Genomic DNA, 17,166 nt, shown 5'->3' with positions numbered 1-17,166 from the left:
AAACCGCCTTCTTAAAGGGGCGGAAGGAAAAGAATGCGGCGCCGCTCTCCCCGTTCCTCTCTACGCGGCCTCAATCCCGTTTAGGATGCGTTTATACACCGTCTGGCTGGTTAGTCCCTTCTGAGATGGGTGCCGCTTGGACTCCACATTTCTTTTTCCCGAAGTTTCTTTTCTTTTCTTTTTTTTGCCGGCTGTCCTCAGATTTCCAGAGCAGAAGGTTATCGTTGGAGGCGGCAGTGGAGAAAATGCAAGAACTCCAAACAGAACAAAACAAATAGATTTTAGGATTAAAGACGAAAATCGGAGGAAGCACATGTATTATGGACTTATGTTTGCTCGCCCCGGCCATGGAAACTCCTTTCAAAGGATCAGAAACTTTATAAACAAGGAAGCTGCTCCTCCACCCAGTATCCATGTAAAGATGAATCGTCTTGCGTGCTTATGCCACAATAAAGCTTTTAGCCTTTTAGTGCTACAGGATTCTTTGTTGTTTTTGCTTCAGCAGACTAACACAAGGGAGTGAGAGCATAGAAACGCGCAATTTAAGTGCCTTGGTTTCTCTTGAATTTTTTTTATCTTTTGGTACATTTTATGGTGCACTTGGATAATGTGAAACTAACACAGCGCCACTGGTGTAAACGAATAATTGTACCATATATTTATTTAAATAACCCCAAATAAACTGACGTTAACAACAATTTAGCAGTCAACAAATTGACTATTTCTTAAAAAAAAAATACAATGAAAACTGCAAAGTGCTCCACATATCTTCCAGATGGGGTGCTGCCTTACAAATGGTTAATTAGGTTCCAATTCTGTGTGCTTGCGTGATTGATTCGCAAATGTCCATATACAGTACATTCAGTTGAAGGGTGCTTTTGCTAGTGATTCACACCTGTTTTCTCAGAAGATCAGACTTATTTGTAATAAGGAAAAGACAACTAAATGCACTGGAAAGTGTAGGACAGGATAAGTGTTCAATAAACAGGACGGAAAAACACTGCTGTTTCCTGTCCACAGCTGTGAGCTGTCCTATTTCTGTGCTGTGTGTTCTGGTCTCTCATCTCAACTTCTCCCCCACTTTTTACTGCCTTTTCTCACTCTTGAACTTGGGCACAAATATTTCTGTACCTTTCCATGCACACTTTTTAAAAAAATCTATAGGAAGTGGACAAGGGCAAGTCTTAGTTATGATGCTTCCCAATGGTGAACCCCAGAGCTGCAGACTGTGATTGAAAAAGAAACCCGAGTCGTGGGGGTGCCGAATCCCAAATGACAGGCATTTCTCATCTGAAAGAGAAGGTGGATTTAAAGGTCATCGCTGAGAAGCCATCCGTGTTCCCATTTATTCAAAAGCGTAGGTTCCAGCGCTAATTTAGTTCTTTTGGACAGTGGTTTATTTTCACGGCATTGTGAGAAAACAGTGCCATAAACGAATGAAAGGGACGGAGTGATTTTATCCGTACGACAAAAGAGGAAGCGAAGCGGCCAACAGCAACACAAAAGCCTCTCAGGGCAGGGGAGATTCCAAAGGAAGTGACGTCACCGGGACGTGCACTCGGCGAACCAATAGGCAGCCAGCGCCGACGGCGAAGGGGCGGGAGGAGTTGAGGCGAGCGGAGAAGAAGCCGGAAGAAGTTTTATTTCTGCCAGGCGCCCTCTTACCCTGTTGCTGCTCTTCCTTCTCTCGGCGTCCATCTCCGTTCTTTTGCACGCCTAACATGGAGCCCGGAGCAATCGCTGCTGTCGTCGCCGCTCCTGAGGCGAGCGCGAGTCCAGCTTGGCCCCAAAGCAAGGTGAGGCGGGGAAGGCCGGCGGCGGCCGTGTCCGAGGAATTTCTCCAGGCCTGGTCTAGATCCAGCCGCCCCTAGAACGAGAGCCAGCGGGGGAGGCCTGAGGTGGCGGGGTGGGCGCCGTCGTCGCTTCAGGCATTGAAGGGCGGCGGCGGCGGCGGCGGGGAGGATCCCCCCATTGATAAGCGGGTAGAGCGGAGGCCTCGTCGCGGAATTCCCTGAGGAAACAAAATGAAATCTCTCCCCCCCCCACCCGCGCCTCTCTCTCACACACACACACACTCTTGGTTTTCTCTCAGGGAATGTTGTGACTGTTAAGAAAAACGACGCTGTCTCCCCTCGCGGAACCTGAAGTGGTACAGCCCACTCACTTCGTGTAATTCTGCCCGCCTCGTCCTTCTGCGGGTGTAAACGAGGCGTCAGGCCTCCAAAGGAGGAGGCCTTGGCTTTGCCTCCTCTCCCGCCACACTGGTTGGGACGGGTGGGGGGGGGGCGCGGGTTTTATTGAGCGAAGTGACCCCGCCGCTGGCTCCTTTCATTTTCACCGCCTGCCCCACAAAAAGGTAAAGGGACCCCTGGGGTCCTGGCCGACTCTGGGGTTGCGGCGCTCATCTTGCTTTATTGGCCGAGGGAGCAGGAGTACAGCTTCTAGCTCATGTGGCCAGCATAACTAAGCCGCTTCTGGCGAACCAGAGCAGTGCATGGAAACGCCATTTACCTTCCCGCTGGTACCTATTGATCTACTTGCACTTGACATGCTTTCGAACTGCTAGGTTGGCAGGAGCAGGGACCAAGGAACGGGAGCTCACCCCGTTGCGGGGATTCGAACTGCCGACCCTCTGTTCAGCAAGTCCTAGGCCCTGTGGTTTAACCCACAGTGCCACCCGCATCCCTTGCCTGCCCCATGGGGTTCCTCTAATTCAAAAGGCCAACCTTGTGCTGGCAGAGACGAGTAAAGGGTCCAAGGGGTTCTGTGAGGATAGAGTTGGGGGCTGGTGAGGGAAGAGCCATTTCATAGCCACCAGAGGCTATGTGGCAGAAAGGTGTTAGGTGGGACATAGCTGAGCGAGCAAAGTAAATATTAATACTCTTTGCCAGCATAGAGGCAAATAGGTATAGGGTTCTCATTGTTTCAATGACCTGGTTGTAAACCCTCCAAAAACAAGGTTAGAATGTAATGTTCAGGAGTAATAACTTAATTTAAGCAATTTTGAGTCTACGCTCAGATAAGCTTGCCTGTTTGTCAGTCTTCTGATAAGAGGCTACACATGGATATGGTGCTGGGCTCAGAGCCAAGTAACTCATTTGTAGTGCTCTGAAACCTGGTATTCATTGAGAGGGACCATTAACTGGTCCATCATTCATAAATTAGATTTATGGGTGTGCTGCTGTAATGTTTAAAGTAACAGCTGTTTTACAAATTCTTAATAATTCCTAACTCTCAATGACCTCACTAATGTAAGCTGGAGCAGATAGGCTGCAATCTAGTTCAGAACAGCAAGATCAGCCTTAGTGTTATGTAACATGAATTTCTGAGAGAAGAGTTCTTTGTAAGCCAGACCTTTGGTCCTTTATCAATAAAGTTGGCATGGTAAAAAGCATTTGTTCTCTGTCATGTGGATCTTTGATCAGTGTGGACACATATTCGTCAGCTAATCGAACCCTTCTGATTTTTATCAGTAGGTATTTTGTAGGATGATTCATAGATGGCACTCAGTGTTTGAAACTCCCATTGTTCTAAGCACATTTTGTGTCAGGGAATTTCATTAGCATGAACAGTTTCTGAGCTCTAGGCGCAGTACTGCACCTGAGATTTCAGATTAAAACTGCAGAATGGAAGGAAAGGAGGACCTTTTTCTGCCTCCCCACTTCCAGTTACTCTCTGAAGACTGGAGAAGAGACCCTCTTAAGGATATTAAGGTGTGGGCAGGGGAAGGACTAGACCATGTGAAAAATGAACATTATTTTTTAGCTGCAGTTCATTCATTTTCAGCTTTGTATTCTTGTTATAAAAAGTGTGTCTAGACATCCCATTGTTGTGCCCATAACCTAGGTTTAAGGTGTCATTTAGTTCCTAGTTTTCATATCTCGGTTTCTAACACTATTGGCAACGATCAGTGAAAAAACGGGGGGAGACTGTCTTATCCTGGACATGTTCAGTTATTTAAGTGGAGAAAGTGACAATTTCAGATCTGAAACAGAAATTGACTGAATTATAGAGGCAAATATTTAAACAGCTCTCATATTTTAAATGCTGATATATTTTTATGTATACTTTTTAAAGGCATTGTTCAGTCTTTAAATAAAAAGTAGTAAGACTCACTTCTGTGACTTCACAAGACTGGATTCATTTTACACAGTGTATTTCCGTGTATCTATACAAAGAAATGTGACATCAGGATTTTATGCAAAGAAAAATTATCTGTCTTATCCATAGCCAAAAAGATATCTATTTTTGTTGCAGTGTCCATGGGGAACTCCTAAAAACACCACAATATCATGTTCCTTTGCTGATGTCATGAGTGAACAGCTAGCTAAAGAGCTACAGTTAGAAGAAGAAAATTCTTCTTTTCCTGAAGTGGTATCGTAAGTTGAATATCCTTACATTATGAATGCTTATTACAGACTTAGTTAATTGTTAGTGGGGTCCTGTATTTTTTTTTTACAGATGCAATTCTTCACACCTGTACTTGGAAGTATATATTGCATAAGTAGAACTTCTGAGTACATATGCATAGAGTCAGATGGTGAGTGTGATTTTTGGGAAACTATTGTAGCAATAGCTAAAGTCAGTATTGGGGCTTGACAATGTCTTTTCGTTGGGGTAAAAAAGCTAGTTACGACCCTTCCTACCTGCTGCTGCTATAGCTTTCTCTTCAGGTTTGAGAGAGGAAAAAAGTTGGTGCCTAGTGAAATGACTCATCTTACACAAGGTGCCTGAAAGAGTCTGAATTGCTTCCTTGTTTTAAGTGAGCTGTATTCAAAAGGAAGGGAGTAGAATTACCACACTCCATGTTGTATACTGTGTGGAAATTATTTAGTGTCCTGCCAGGCTCCTTTAAAATGAAGAAATTGCATAGCCACCTCCTTCCTTTTTAATTACACAAAGCAATCAACTTCCTCCTCTGCAACGTATATTATATGGCAGCTAAAAATGTACTATATTCTTAGTTGGAGTACCAAGGGCTGAATTGTCCCACTAAGTGTTCTCTTTTGGTCTCTCATATCCAGGGCTGTTGAAGGATCATTTATTAGTGGGGAGAATATTGATACTTCCAGTGACTTGATGCTGGCACAAATGCTGCAAATGGAATTTGATAGAGAGTTTGATGCACAGCTTCGACGTGAAGAAAAGAAGTTCAACGGAGATAGCAAAGGTTACTATCATGAGTCATGATTTCTTTGTTAGGGTGAATCTTGCTGTTTCTCAGTGGCCCTTCTAACAACTGTTAACTCATACACATTTTTGTTTCTATTTCTCAAGTGTCCATATCTTTTGAGAACTACCGCAAGGTACATCCTTTTGAAGACAGTGACAGCTCTGAAGATGAGGTCGATTGGCAGGATACTCGTCATGATCCTTATAGAGCAGGTACCATTTGGATTAAAAACTTATGAAATGTACCATTTCTATAAGCAAAGTTTTTCATATTGTAGGATCCTGAAAAAGTGTTTTGTGAGGCCATTGGCAACTGCTTAATGAAGATCACGCTGTGAATTACATAATATGCTGTTATCTTTTAAATATTATAATGTTTAATAGAGCACATGGGAGTGCTTTCAATAGAAAAAGGCAAATCCCTGCTAAACTGTAGCTTGAATTCTAAAAAGTTAGAATAGGGTATAGGGAGGAGAAGAAAAGGAAGGAATGTGAGTAAAGCAGTTATGTGTACTTCTCTTGTGCAAAGATTGTCTGGGAGACAGATTCAGGAATGGGAAGCTGCAGCCTTCCAATAACTTTGTCAGTAGTTCATGCATTTTCTAGTTATGTTGATTAAATATGAAGTATTAGCAACACATTTCAAAAAAATCTTTACTATATGAGCCCCCTTTTTAGGATATGAAAGTGTCAGATTTTCTCAAGCTTCCCTAAGAACTAAAACCTTTTTGTTTTATATAGCTGCAAAGAAATACAGTGGTGCCTCGCAAGACGAAAATAATACGTTCCGCGAGTCTCTTCGTCTAGCGGTTTTTTCGTCTTGTGAAGCATCCCTATTAGTGGATTGGCGCTCTTAGCGGCTTAGCGGCTTAGAAAAAGGGGGGGAAAGGGAAAAGACTCGCAAGACATTTTCGTCTTGTGAAGCAAGCCCATAGGGAAATTCGTCTTGCGAAGCGCCTCGAAAAACGGAAAACCCTTTCGTCTAGCGGGTTTTTCGTCTTGCGAGGCATTCGTCTTGCGGGGCACCAGTGTAACAGCCAAAAGAAATGGAAAGGATCAGGGTAGTTTGTGTAGGGAACCATATGATATAACTCTATCTATCTATCTCTATCTATCTATCTATCTATCTATCTAGTGATCGCATCAGTGTAATTTATGCCCTAGAATGCTTTGTAGGATGTGGCTAAAAAGGTTGCATACATTTACTAGTCTTGGAAGTGTATTTTGAATGCAATATTTTTATTATTCATAGATAAGCCCACTACTACTCCCAAGAAAGGCTTTATAGGAAAAGGAAAAGATATTACTACCAAGCATGATGAGGTTGTGTGTGGAAGAAAGAATACTGCTCGAATGGAAAATGTAAGTTCTGTCCTAAGTTTATGATTGACGTTCCAAGGTTGGTCCGTGACTACTTGCAAAACACTTGTTGACTCTTGATATATACTGCTTCACTTCCCATGATAACCCAGTACTTGATACAAATGTCATGATAGTATCTATGTCGATATTTAAACTTGTTCTATGCACCTGTTTAAAAACAATTATATGGCTCTATTTGCACATAATACTAAGCCCTGGTTTGTTGTAACCATAGTTTGCCCATCTGTGAGGTAACTCATAGCATGTTGAACAAACAAGTCATGGCTTGTTTTCTCCCAAGCTAAATTTGTTTTCTAGCTGCTCTTACCTCATGCCTCTGTAGCTTGGTGAGTATCCAGCACTGGGTGGCCAACAAACCATGGTTCAGCAAGCCACACTTTGTCTAAACAAGCCATAATTTAGCACGGCATGTAAACCAGGCCATGATCTCTTAGCTTCTGAAGCATGTGTCAGTGATCCAGATCCAGAAGGGAGCACGGTATCCTATTACCTTGGAATGCTCCCTAATGTCTCTGGTTAAATACTTTCGTAGAATGATTTCATATGATCATAGAATTGTAGAGTTGGAATAGACCATGAGTGTCATCTAGCCGAACCCTGTACTAGAAGTTAATAGTATAGTTGCCCCATATTTTTATTCTTTCTTATAACTATATTGATCTGTTGTAGTTTGTATTTGTCATGGCCTCTGACAAGAACAATAAAATTTATTATCTGCATTACTGTCATTTGCAGTGTGCTTTAGTGGATAAAGTGCTAAGCTTGAACTTGAGAGATCTGGGTTCAAATTTCTGCTCTGTCTTAAAACTCCCAAACTGCCCTGGAGTGAGTCTCTCTCCCATAGGTCTTCTCTTTAGATTGTTATGATAATATGGGGAAAAGTTATTTTTGCTGTTCTGAGCTATAGTAAGTAATGGACGCGCTGCAGGTGTAGGTCTCCCCTATCAGCAACTTTTTCAGACACACAGAAAATTCCATGTCATTCACTGAATTTCACCTGTCTTTACAGTTTGCACCTGAATTTCAAGTTGGTGATGGAATTGGTATGGACCTAAAATTGTCCAATCATGTCTTCAATGCCTTAAAGCAGCATGCATACTCCGAGGAACGTAGAAGCGCCAGGCTCCATGAGAAGAAGGAACATTCTACTGCTGTACGTTTTGGTGACTCAGACAAAATGAAAATTGCATAGTGTAGCAGGGCTGTATTATTTAGAATAAACTTGATATCTGAATACTGGAAAAGTTAAGACTTTTCTGGAGTCATAGCAGAACATTATTTGAGAGTTGCACCTGCTGAGTAGGTTGTTTTATGCTATGGGAGTGTTAAGTCTGAAGTAATTGATACAGAAAAATATATAGAGGATAGTTTTAAAATTTAAAGCACCTGATCAAGCTAAAGTTCATAGCACTTGTAGATTAATCAAAGGAACGTTTTGTCATCTGCACTAAACATACAGCATAATAAAAGTTTATCTTCCCCGCTCTTCTTGTGCAGGAGAAAGCAGTAGATCCTAAAACACGCTTACTTTTGTATAAGATGGTCAATTCTGGAATGCTGGAGACCATCACTGGATGCATAAGTACAGGAAAAGAGTCGGTGGTGTTTCATGCATATGGAGGAAGGTATTTTTAAAAATATGATTATGATACTTGTATTGTGTAAAACTGAGAGCAACTGCAGAGCAACATAGTATTTGGAATACTTGTATACTGTTCGTTACCTTAGATTTTATAAAATTGTTGCAGTGGAAGTATGCAGCATAACACTTGTCCCCATTCCTTAAAATAAATAATATTATAGGCTATACTGAAACCTTAAGTTAAATCTACTATTTAAATCTAGTAATGTAAAATATACATCATTATAAAATGAATATTTAACTAGTTCAGTGGTCAAATGTTTCAAAGCTGACATATTGAGATATAATGCAATGAAATAATTTTCCAAATATGTTCTCGTCTTTTGCCTTATCTATACTTTCTCATCTGTTTTACTGGTTGAAGCTTCTTTAAAATTGGTTTGTAGTCATGTAACTAAAACTTCTTTTTTTCTCCTCTTAAAGTTTGGGTGAGGATGCCAGCCCCATACCTTCAGAATGTGCCATAAAGGTGTTTAAAACAACTCTGAATGAATTTAAGAATCGTGATAAATATATCAAAGATGATTATAGGTTCAGAGATCGTTTCAGCAAACTGAATCCACGAAAGATAATCCGAATGTGGGCTGAGAAAGAAATGCACAACTTAAAAAGGTATGGAAATGTAGTTGCTTAAAAAGGTATGGAACTTAAAAAGGTATGGAAATGAATAAGCTGTAGCATCTTGTTGAAAACCAAGTAAAATCTCCCTTCAACATGGACTACGTGTCTTGAACCATGTTCCTTTATCCATAAAATATTTTACATTTTTTACAATTATTATTTGCTATACTGTACAGGTAACTGTTTTGCTTTAAATCTTAATTTATTTAAAACTATATAGTGCCTGTCCAGTTGGTGTATACAGTGGTGCCCCGCAAGACAAACGCCTCGCAAGACGGAAAACCCGCTAGACGAAAGGGTTTTCCGTTTTGGAGGCGCTTCGCAAAACGAATTTCCCCATGGACTTGCTTCGCAAGACGAAATGTCTTGCAAGTTCCTGCGGGTTTTTTCCCCCTTTACCCCCCTTTTCCTAAGCCGCTGTACAATAAAATACAAAGCTATACAAAATGGTTAAAAATAAAAAAATCCAACATAAATCATAATTGAGTACAACCCATTAGTTAATACATTTAAAGCAGTTATTAAAATGTTATATGGCAGTAATGAGGAATCTGCAGCCCACAAGTCTAATTCAGGCTGGTATAAATGTGCATAATTTGGCTCCCAATCCACCTTGTATGTTGTATATGATGTTAGGTGTGGGGCATGGAAAGACATGGGTGCAGAGGATTGATAAGAGCCTCACAATGCGGAATCAAACAGGGTTTGCTTGATTGGCAGTGACTTCAAGCTCCAATTGAATCAGCTAAAATGTCTTTTAACTGATGGGCTTGAATTCAAGCTGTACTGCAAAGGAGAAATGGGTGACCTGATGTCAGGTGATTGACAGGTGGGCAGCCCCATCCACCTGTCAAAGTGACCCACCAAAGGTGTGTGAGCTTAAGGATCTTGCCTGCTCAGCTGAGAAGATTCACGACCCTGTTGTATGCTTTTATAAAGAACCAGTAACTGTAATTGAGTCAAAACAGGTATGACAGTGTAGGCATGTTGGTGAGTTTTGACTAGCTGTAAATACTTATGCTCTAATGCTTTTTTCGTCTTCTTCACAGAATGCAGGCAGCTGGCATTCCTTGTCCAGAAGTGGTTACCCTTAAAAAGCATGTCTTAGTTATGTCCTTCATTGGCCAGGATCAAGTTCCAGCTCCTAAACTAAAAGAAGTAAAACTCAGTAGCGAAGATATGAAGAAGGCTTACTATCAAGTTCTTCATGTAAGATCAATACAATTGTCTTGTCTTGAAACTATTGGCAAGAGTTCCTTTCAATAACAGATAATTGATGAATATTTATTTACTTATTGAATTTATATAAATGTGCATGTAGGGTCCCTCCGCTGTCTGGTAAGGTTGTTAAGATCATCAAATGAAGCCCATTAGTTTTTCCATGGCCTGATTATTGGCTTGTAATATGGAGTCTGGCATTTTCATTAGGGGCACCAGTGTTGTGGAACATGGGAGGCCCCATCAGTATTGGCATTCCACCTGCTCTTAAAGATGCACCTGTTTCAACAAGCATTCCCTGATCTTGAAATACTTTATTTGATGGTTGTTTTAACTGTTATGCTCTTTTAATAGGCTTATTTATTATGGATGTGTTAATGTGGTTTTACTATGTACTTTAATTATATTGTCTTTTTAGTCAGAACTGTATTGGAGTCAAAGATTACTACAAGTAGCTTGAACAAAAATTTGAATACAGGACCACTGAAAGTGTTGGTTCTGTGAAACCATCAATTATCTTTACAACAGTATTTCCTAGAGTCCCACAATACTTGGATTATATTTAATACTCCCAAGATTGACAGTCTTTCTTAGTGTAGTAAGTGTACTATAAAAAGTCATGGCTAAGTACTTTTAGTAGAAGCAAGAGTGATTAGGGCATTTTAAAAACATGCCTATCAGTCATATGCAATTGCACTTCTGCCCTGTTCAGATAAGCTAACTAGAGTGAGCATGCCAAATATTGTCTGTAATTTAACTTGGTAATATTTTGTTTCTGAAAAATAAGCAAAGGTTCTTTCATATGGTTGCTTTCTGTATCCAGCATGTATGTACTCATGCATACACTGTCAATTTTTAATCAGTCTTTAGTGGTAATACTGAATAATAATTTAGTGGCATGGAGAGCATTCCCATTAATAACTTGCTGCTTGTTTCTAGATGATGCAACAGTTGTATAAAGAGTGCAGTTTAGTTCATGCTGACCTAAGTGAATACAACATGCTGTGGCAAGGGGGAAAGGTAAGCAGATTCTGCATGGAAAAAAATAACTAGAGATGGTCCCATATGCAAATATCTGAAATACTCATCTTATTTATATTATAGGTCTGGTTAATTGATGTCAGTCAGTCTGTGGAGCCCACTCACCCACATGGACTCCAGTTCTTGTTTAGAGATTGCAGGAATGTTTCACAGGTAAAGCGTCTGACAATCTTGTTATTTTGTATTTGTATCTGTAGAAGTGCATATATCTTAAAATGTATATGGAAGTTTTCTCAAAATATTTATCACTTCATTCTGAAAATGTAGGTTTAATTTTAATGGGGAAGAGAGAGAATTATATTCAGGGACATTCAAGGAAGAGTTGAGAACATCTTAAATTGTAATTGATTTTTGGTCTCTTAGTTGCTTGTAATAATTAAAAAAAAAACAGCTCTTTTTAATAGGTTATCAAAATACTTTATTCAAGGCCCTGACCTTGATCTGGAGACTCCACTCCCCTTCGAAAATAAGACAACACAGGCTTATAAAACATGCTTGTATTTGTGTGGGAGAAATGCAGGCTAGAAAGCTTAGGAAAATCTTATTGCAAGTCCAAATGTCCACAAATAATAGCTACCTCAAACAACTGCTAGACTAAAGAAAGAGAGAAAGAAGGGGGGGAATGCTTTTATGAATTCAATGGTTAAACTTATCTTTGCTTTTAATGAAAGTTCTTCCAGAAGAATGGTGTATCTGACACACTCGGTGAAAGAGAGCTCTTCAATGCTGTCTCAGGTTTAAACTTAGCAGCTGACAATGAAGTGGACTTCTTAGCTGAGGTAAGTTCACCTCACCTTGGAGTGTGTGGGGGAGGGGGAGTATAAATATGATCTTATTCACTAGGCTGCACTCAGGGCAGCTCTTAGAATGTGCAGAGAGATCTGCATTATGAAGGCAGAGTTGAGCCCATTTTTTTTGCATTATTATTCATACATTTGGACATGCCGCTTGTCTTTGTGTGACCCAGCCTTTCTGTCTAAATATGAAGCATTCCCCCTAGGAATATATGTGTGAGTACTATTCATGAAACTTATTCATGTACCATTTTAGTGAAACCCTTGGTTTCTGTAAGAGACAAAGCGTTAACCTGCCCAATAAAGTGAGCAAATGTAGGGTTTTCAGAAAACCAGTTTTTATCATAGTCCTGAAAATCCTGAGTCTTGGGGCACAAATAATTAACCAGACCTAACTTGATCTGACAATATAATGCTTTCTGCTGTGTGTGTTTTCTTAGGAAAATTGTTCTTATATTAGCTATACTCATTTTGCTACTTATTTTAGACATTATATGTACTGCTTAATTACAGTCAAATCTAAGTGCTATGGAGAAGGCTCAATACAATGAAACTAAAATGAATTAAAACAATAAAATCAGAACTCAGATAAAAAGCCTACTGGATTCCCCCCCCCCTTTTTTTTTTTTTTTAGTATTGTGAGTTAGAGTAGTGAACTGCAAAAATATTATATTTGGGTTTGGCATTCAATGTCAACATTAAGAGCATTTTTCAAATTGAAAACAGGCTTGTTAAAACTCTAAAATTAATGAATTATTTGTAACTTAAACAATAAACATTTATTTTAAACAATTGTATTGTGATTTTCGCTGCAGTTAGCAATTCTAGAGTGGTAACAATGAAACTGTAGAATATACATAAATTATACACCAAACAGCATATCAGCAAAACAATGTAATTGCAACCACCAAAACCATAGACTGACATTACATTTCAGCGAAGACCTAAGCTAATAGTCAGGTGTACACAAACTGCTTTTCAAAGCAGTTTCAGTAGTGGATTGCCATACGGCATAGACTGCTGCTGTTTGGGGAAACTCGAGACCAAAGGTCCTCTGAGGCTCAAAGGAATTAGTTGTCTGCAGTTGCTTCGTTTCTGTGGACTTCGTTTTCACTAACATGGGTCTGTGATTTTGACTTTAATTTGGCTCTTAGTTAAACATGCAGGTAATATTTCCATTGAATATGCTTGTATAGGAACCACTGGGAATGGTTCAACAGAAGCAGTATTTTCACTAAACTATGTATGAAAATCCCAACTAACTCCTTGTTCTTAGAACATAATTGTGCGTGGGCTGAGCTGATGGTGCTGTTATCTGCATTTCCCATTATGCCTTGTTCATTTTCCCCAGCACAAAAGATGTTTTGTTACCAGGTGAGACTATCTTGCATATGGTGTGTCAATCTATTTTGCTTCTGCAAGGGAAAAAATGTCGAGGATGGTAATGCTGGTGAAACAGGAAGAAAATAAAATCGGCAAAGCTCAATAACAGGCTTTTTGTATGAACTCACAATTGTTTAAACATGAGCTGATCAGTAATTTGACAACAATAAAAGGTGAAGACAAAGGCAGTACAAGTTCAGCAAATTGGTATCATGCCAAGCAGAATTGCAGTACATTTAAATATAGTCTGTTTCTGACTACTATGTGTCTTTCTGTTTTATAGATTGAAGCTTTGGAGAAGATGAGTGAAGATCATGTTCAAAATCATGGGAAAAAGGTGTCTCTGTATCCGAGTGATTATGGGAGTCCACCAACATCTTGCAATGAATAGCACTTTGAGTTGAACTGAAACATCTTTTTTGCATCTTACATTAAGTGCAGTGATTAAATGTCAGCTGCCAAAAGCAACAGAAGTTATGGTCAACTCAGAATGCCATAAATGAAACTTCAGGGAACATGCATTGGTGCTTTGGTGTGTTTTTCAGACAAGTCCACGTTAGGTCACTGGGACTGTCAACTACATGGCTCTCTGACAATGGAAAGTAATTTTCCTTTTTAATCTGACATGAATTTTTCAGGTCAGTGCAGCTGAGTTAAGAATATGGTGTGATGAAATATTTAATTTATTTAATGTCACAATTTCAGACAAAACTAAAGTACAACATAAAAATGGGAAAGAGTGATTGATACTCTTTCCTTCCCCTTACACTTTTACATACTGGTATATCTGATGGAGGAAAAAGATTAAAACTTTTTGTGCATATGGTTTATGCACAGACTTTAATTTTAATAGTGTATGGTTAAAGGGAGGCTCACATTATGTTTCATAACTATATTCAACATTGATTTCATATCAAAAGTTTACTATTTTTACAAAAACTTTAATATTCGATATACAAAATTTATATTAATCACTAAGAACAGCCTAAAACATTTTATATGATTTTTACACAATAATAAAAAAAACTCTTTTCCTGTAATTTGATTCTTAAATATGCAGGCCATTATGTTAAATGCTGAAAGAAGAAACTTGCTACTGGATTATAGCAAAAATATTTGGTCTTTTTTTCTTGAACAATACTTGAACAGAAGGCACCTTAGTATGATTCTCACACAGAGGTAGCTTTGGGGGAAAATATAAACAAGTCTAAATTACACAAAATTAGTAAGGATGCACATCAGAAGAAACTTCTGTACAGTTGTATCCTAAATGCATAAACTTGAGATAGTAAATTTACATCTTTGCACAAGAGATTCTTTAGGTGTGATTCAGAAAACATCTTTTGTCTCCGCATGTGTATGTAACGTAGCCTCTCATGTAATAGAATTTGATGCAGTTGATATGACCACATAAACAAAAAACCCAATAGAACACAAATCCTTGGTGATGCATATGTGTAAGAAATCTAGAGTCCTGTAACAATGAACATGTCTACAAGATCTTATATGGAAGTTGAGGAGAGACTTGCCTCTCTATTCATGTATTGTTGATTTCATTCTTGGAGTGTACCTAAGTGTAACTAAATTGTATCATTTCACTAAGGTCAGTATTAAAAAACAGTTCATTCACTGACAGATTTATTGGATTAATGGACTTAGTAGGGTGGTAAAATTTTAGAATGGTCATCTTTTGTTTTCAGATTTCTTCTTTTAGATCCCTTCATTATGTTGTAGTGAGAGACTGTTGCTGTGTGAAGCTCTCATAGTGGCCTATGGAAAAGCTCGTTCCATGCAAAAATAAGAGGGATAATAAACAAATCTGATCTTGTCCCTGTGTTCGTGTAGGGGTTTTTTTGTCCAGCTTTTGTCTTTGTCCAGCTTTTGTCTTTGTCCAGCTTTAAAAATTACATTCTAGTTCAAAATCCATCATTCTCACAAAAGTGAATGAGTGTAACATGCTGAGAGTCTGGTCTATAGAAAAGATATTTAAAGTATGCATTGTATTTAACTGTCCATATAAAATCTGATCAATTTTCAAATAAGACATTGGCAAGTACAATCAAATGCAGCCATCCAATGAATGTAGCAGAAGTGTAATGTGTGCTTTTTAAAACTATTATGATGTTCCTGATAGGCTTTAACTAAATTGGGTATTAAGAACTATTGAAAATTCTTTGGTTTTGTTTTTTAAAAAAATACCCTTTGACCAACCTTTCAGATGACCTGCATTTTTTATTATTATTGTGTACCGCCCTATAACTGCAGGTCTCAGGGCGGTTCACAACATAAAATCACAATATAAAAATGCAAAATACATAATAGAAATAAAAACAAGGACAGCCCAATAATCCCCCCTCCCCAACACATTTTAGAAGAGCATTTGTTTGGAAATGGTATGGTGGTCTTGTTAACGATTCAGCTACTGCAGCCACCTTCACAAATTTTGCTATTGTAAGTAAAACCAAAACCCTCTCCAACAGCAAAAGGCCTCCCTTTGCCTCCCTGAGAACTGCTTTTACAATTCTACACTTTCAAACAATGCCCACATCAGTCTTAGATAGAAGATACAGGAAAGTTCCAATGCATTTAAGACAAGATCTTCCCCATTACATACATACTCCATTGTCAGCTCAGCTCTATCAAAACCCCAGAAAGATTTTTGGAACATGTTTGCACCGCTGCAGGGACAGAACCCTGAAGTGAAAATATGTTGGCTATTATATGACTGCGACCCACTTGTCACATATAAAACAGCTTTATTCGCAAAAGCCACTAAAAGTATTTATGCTAGTCACATAAAAGACAACACTAGATTGTGCAGGGGATTCATTAATTTGATTTATTGTAAATGGTTGCTTATTTCTGGATCTTTCTTAACAGGTTTTATTGGATTTGCTGGTTTTGTAATTGGATTTGTAATGGCTTTTAGTCAAATACAGCGATTGATTGATTTATGTTGGGCAGTGTGTGTAGGACGTAAGAGGCTTGACAGTACTGGTCCAAAGAGGTCAAAGACAAATAGTACATCCACTGTTGCCTTTTTCTAAACACATCTCAAAGGCCTTCCCCAGAGTAATGCTAATCCTGAGGTCATGAGAAACTTTTTTCTCATTTTAATATTACAAAGTAGCATCACATTGACATTTAGCTGCTCTGGAACTTAGTACAAGTATGCTTCTGCGTATCCAGTTATAATGGATACAGTTGTTTATGCAACCCAATACTGATGGCAGGATTCTTCTGGAGGTGATCCTTCCCTGGCTTACAAAAGCATTGAAAGTAAAATGCTTTAATATTTGTCATGTTGAGAGCCAAGTCTCCCCACAGTGGGAAACATGTCTATTCTGTGGCATTTTGTTGGCAGAAGAGATATGCAAGATGGTGTGTATCTCCTATTCTCTGTCCAGAAGCTGACCTGATGGGCAGCTGCATCGTCCTTTAACTAAGGCAATGACCCACCTTGCTCCTCGGCATCTGAGAGTAGCAGGCAACTGAGTGCAGAGCTTGCAGGTCCTATTACCTCATTGCCTAATGATAGCAAGATTCGGACACTTGGTCACACAATATGCAATTATGAAATCTGTGGGGTCAAGAAATTATGATAGCTATTAGTTAAATTGACTTTTGAAGTTTAGACAAATGTCTAGGATTTATGTAATCCTGTACATTAGAAGCACTGCCCACTAGATTCAATGGAACTTGGTGCCAAGTAAGCATGTACAGAATTGCAGCAAATGTTTGTTTGCTAAATTGGGGCTGTAGCTCAGTACATTTGCAACACAGAAGGTCCTGGGTTCAATCCCTGGCATCTCCAGGTAGGCCTGGGAATGCCCACAATCCTGGAAAGCTGCCAGCTGCCAGTATCAACAGACCCAGGACCCACTTTTAACTCAAACATGCCTTTGGGGACCA

At 39.2% G+C, this 17,166-nt stretch overlaps 1 protein-coding gene across 1 annotated transcript; it reads left to right on the top strand.

Moving 5' to 3' along the window:
- The first annotated feature begins 1,594 nt into the window (after positions 1-1,594).
- RIOK3 (RIO kinase 3) lies at positions 1,595-15,082 on the top strand. Its single transcript, XM_081874945.1, has 13 exons — positions 1,595-1,796; positions 4,258-4,379; positions 5,025-5,170; positions 5,278-5,385; positions 6,425-6,534; positions 7,565-7,708; positions 8,053-8,180; positions 8,621-8,809; positions 9,868-10,027; positions 10,976-11,056; positions 11,141-11,230; positions 11,749-11,856; positions 13,538-15,082. The coding sequence occupies exons 1-13, from the start codon at positions 1,722-1,724 to the stop codon at positions 13,643-13,645; spliced, it is 1,569 nt and encodes a 522-aa protein (XP_081731071.1). The 5' UTR covers positions 1,595-1,721; the 3' UTR covers positions 13,646-15,082.
- The last annotated feature ends 2,084 nt before the right edge of the window (positions 15,083-17,166 follow it).

Source organism: Podarcis erhardii, assembly GCF_964252035.2.
Source record: "Podarcis erhardii genome assembly, chromosome: 8".
Lineage (NCBI taxonomy): Eukaryota > Metazoa > Chordata > Lepidosauria > Squamata > Lacertidae > Podarcis > Podarcis erhardii.
Note: the sequence above shows the minus strand (reverse complement) of the source record. Positions and strands in the feature narration are given on the sequence as shown.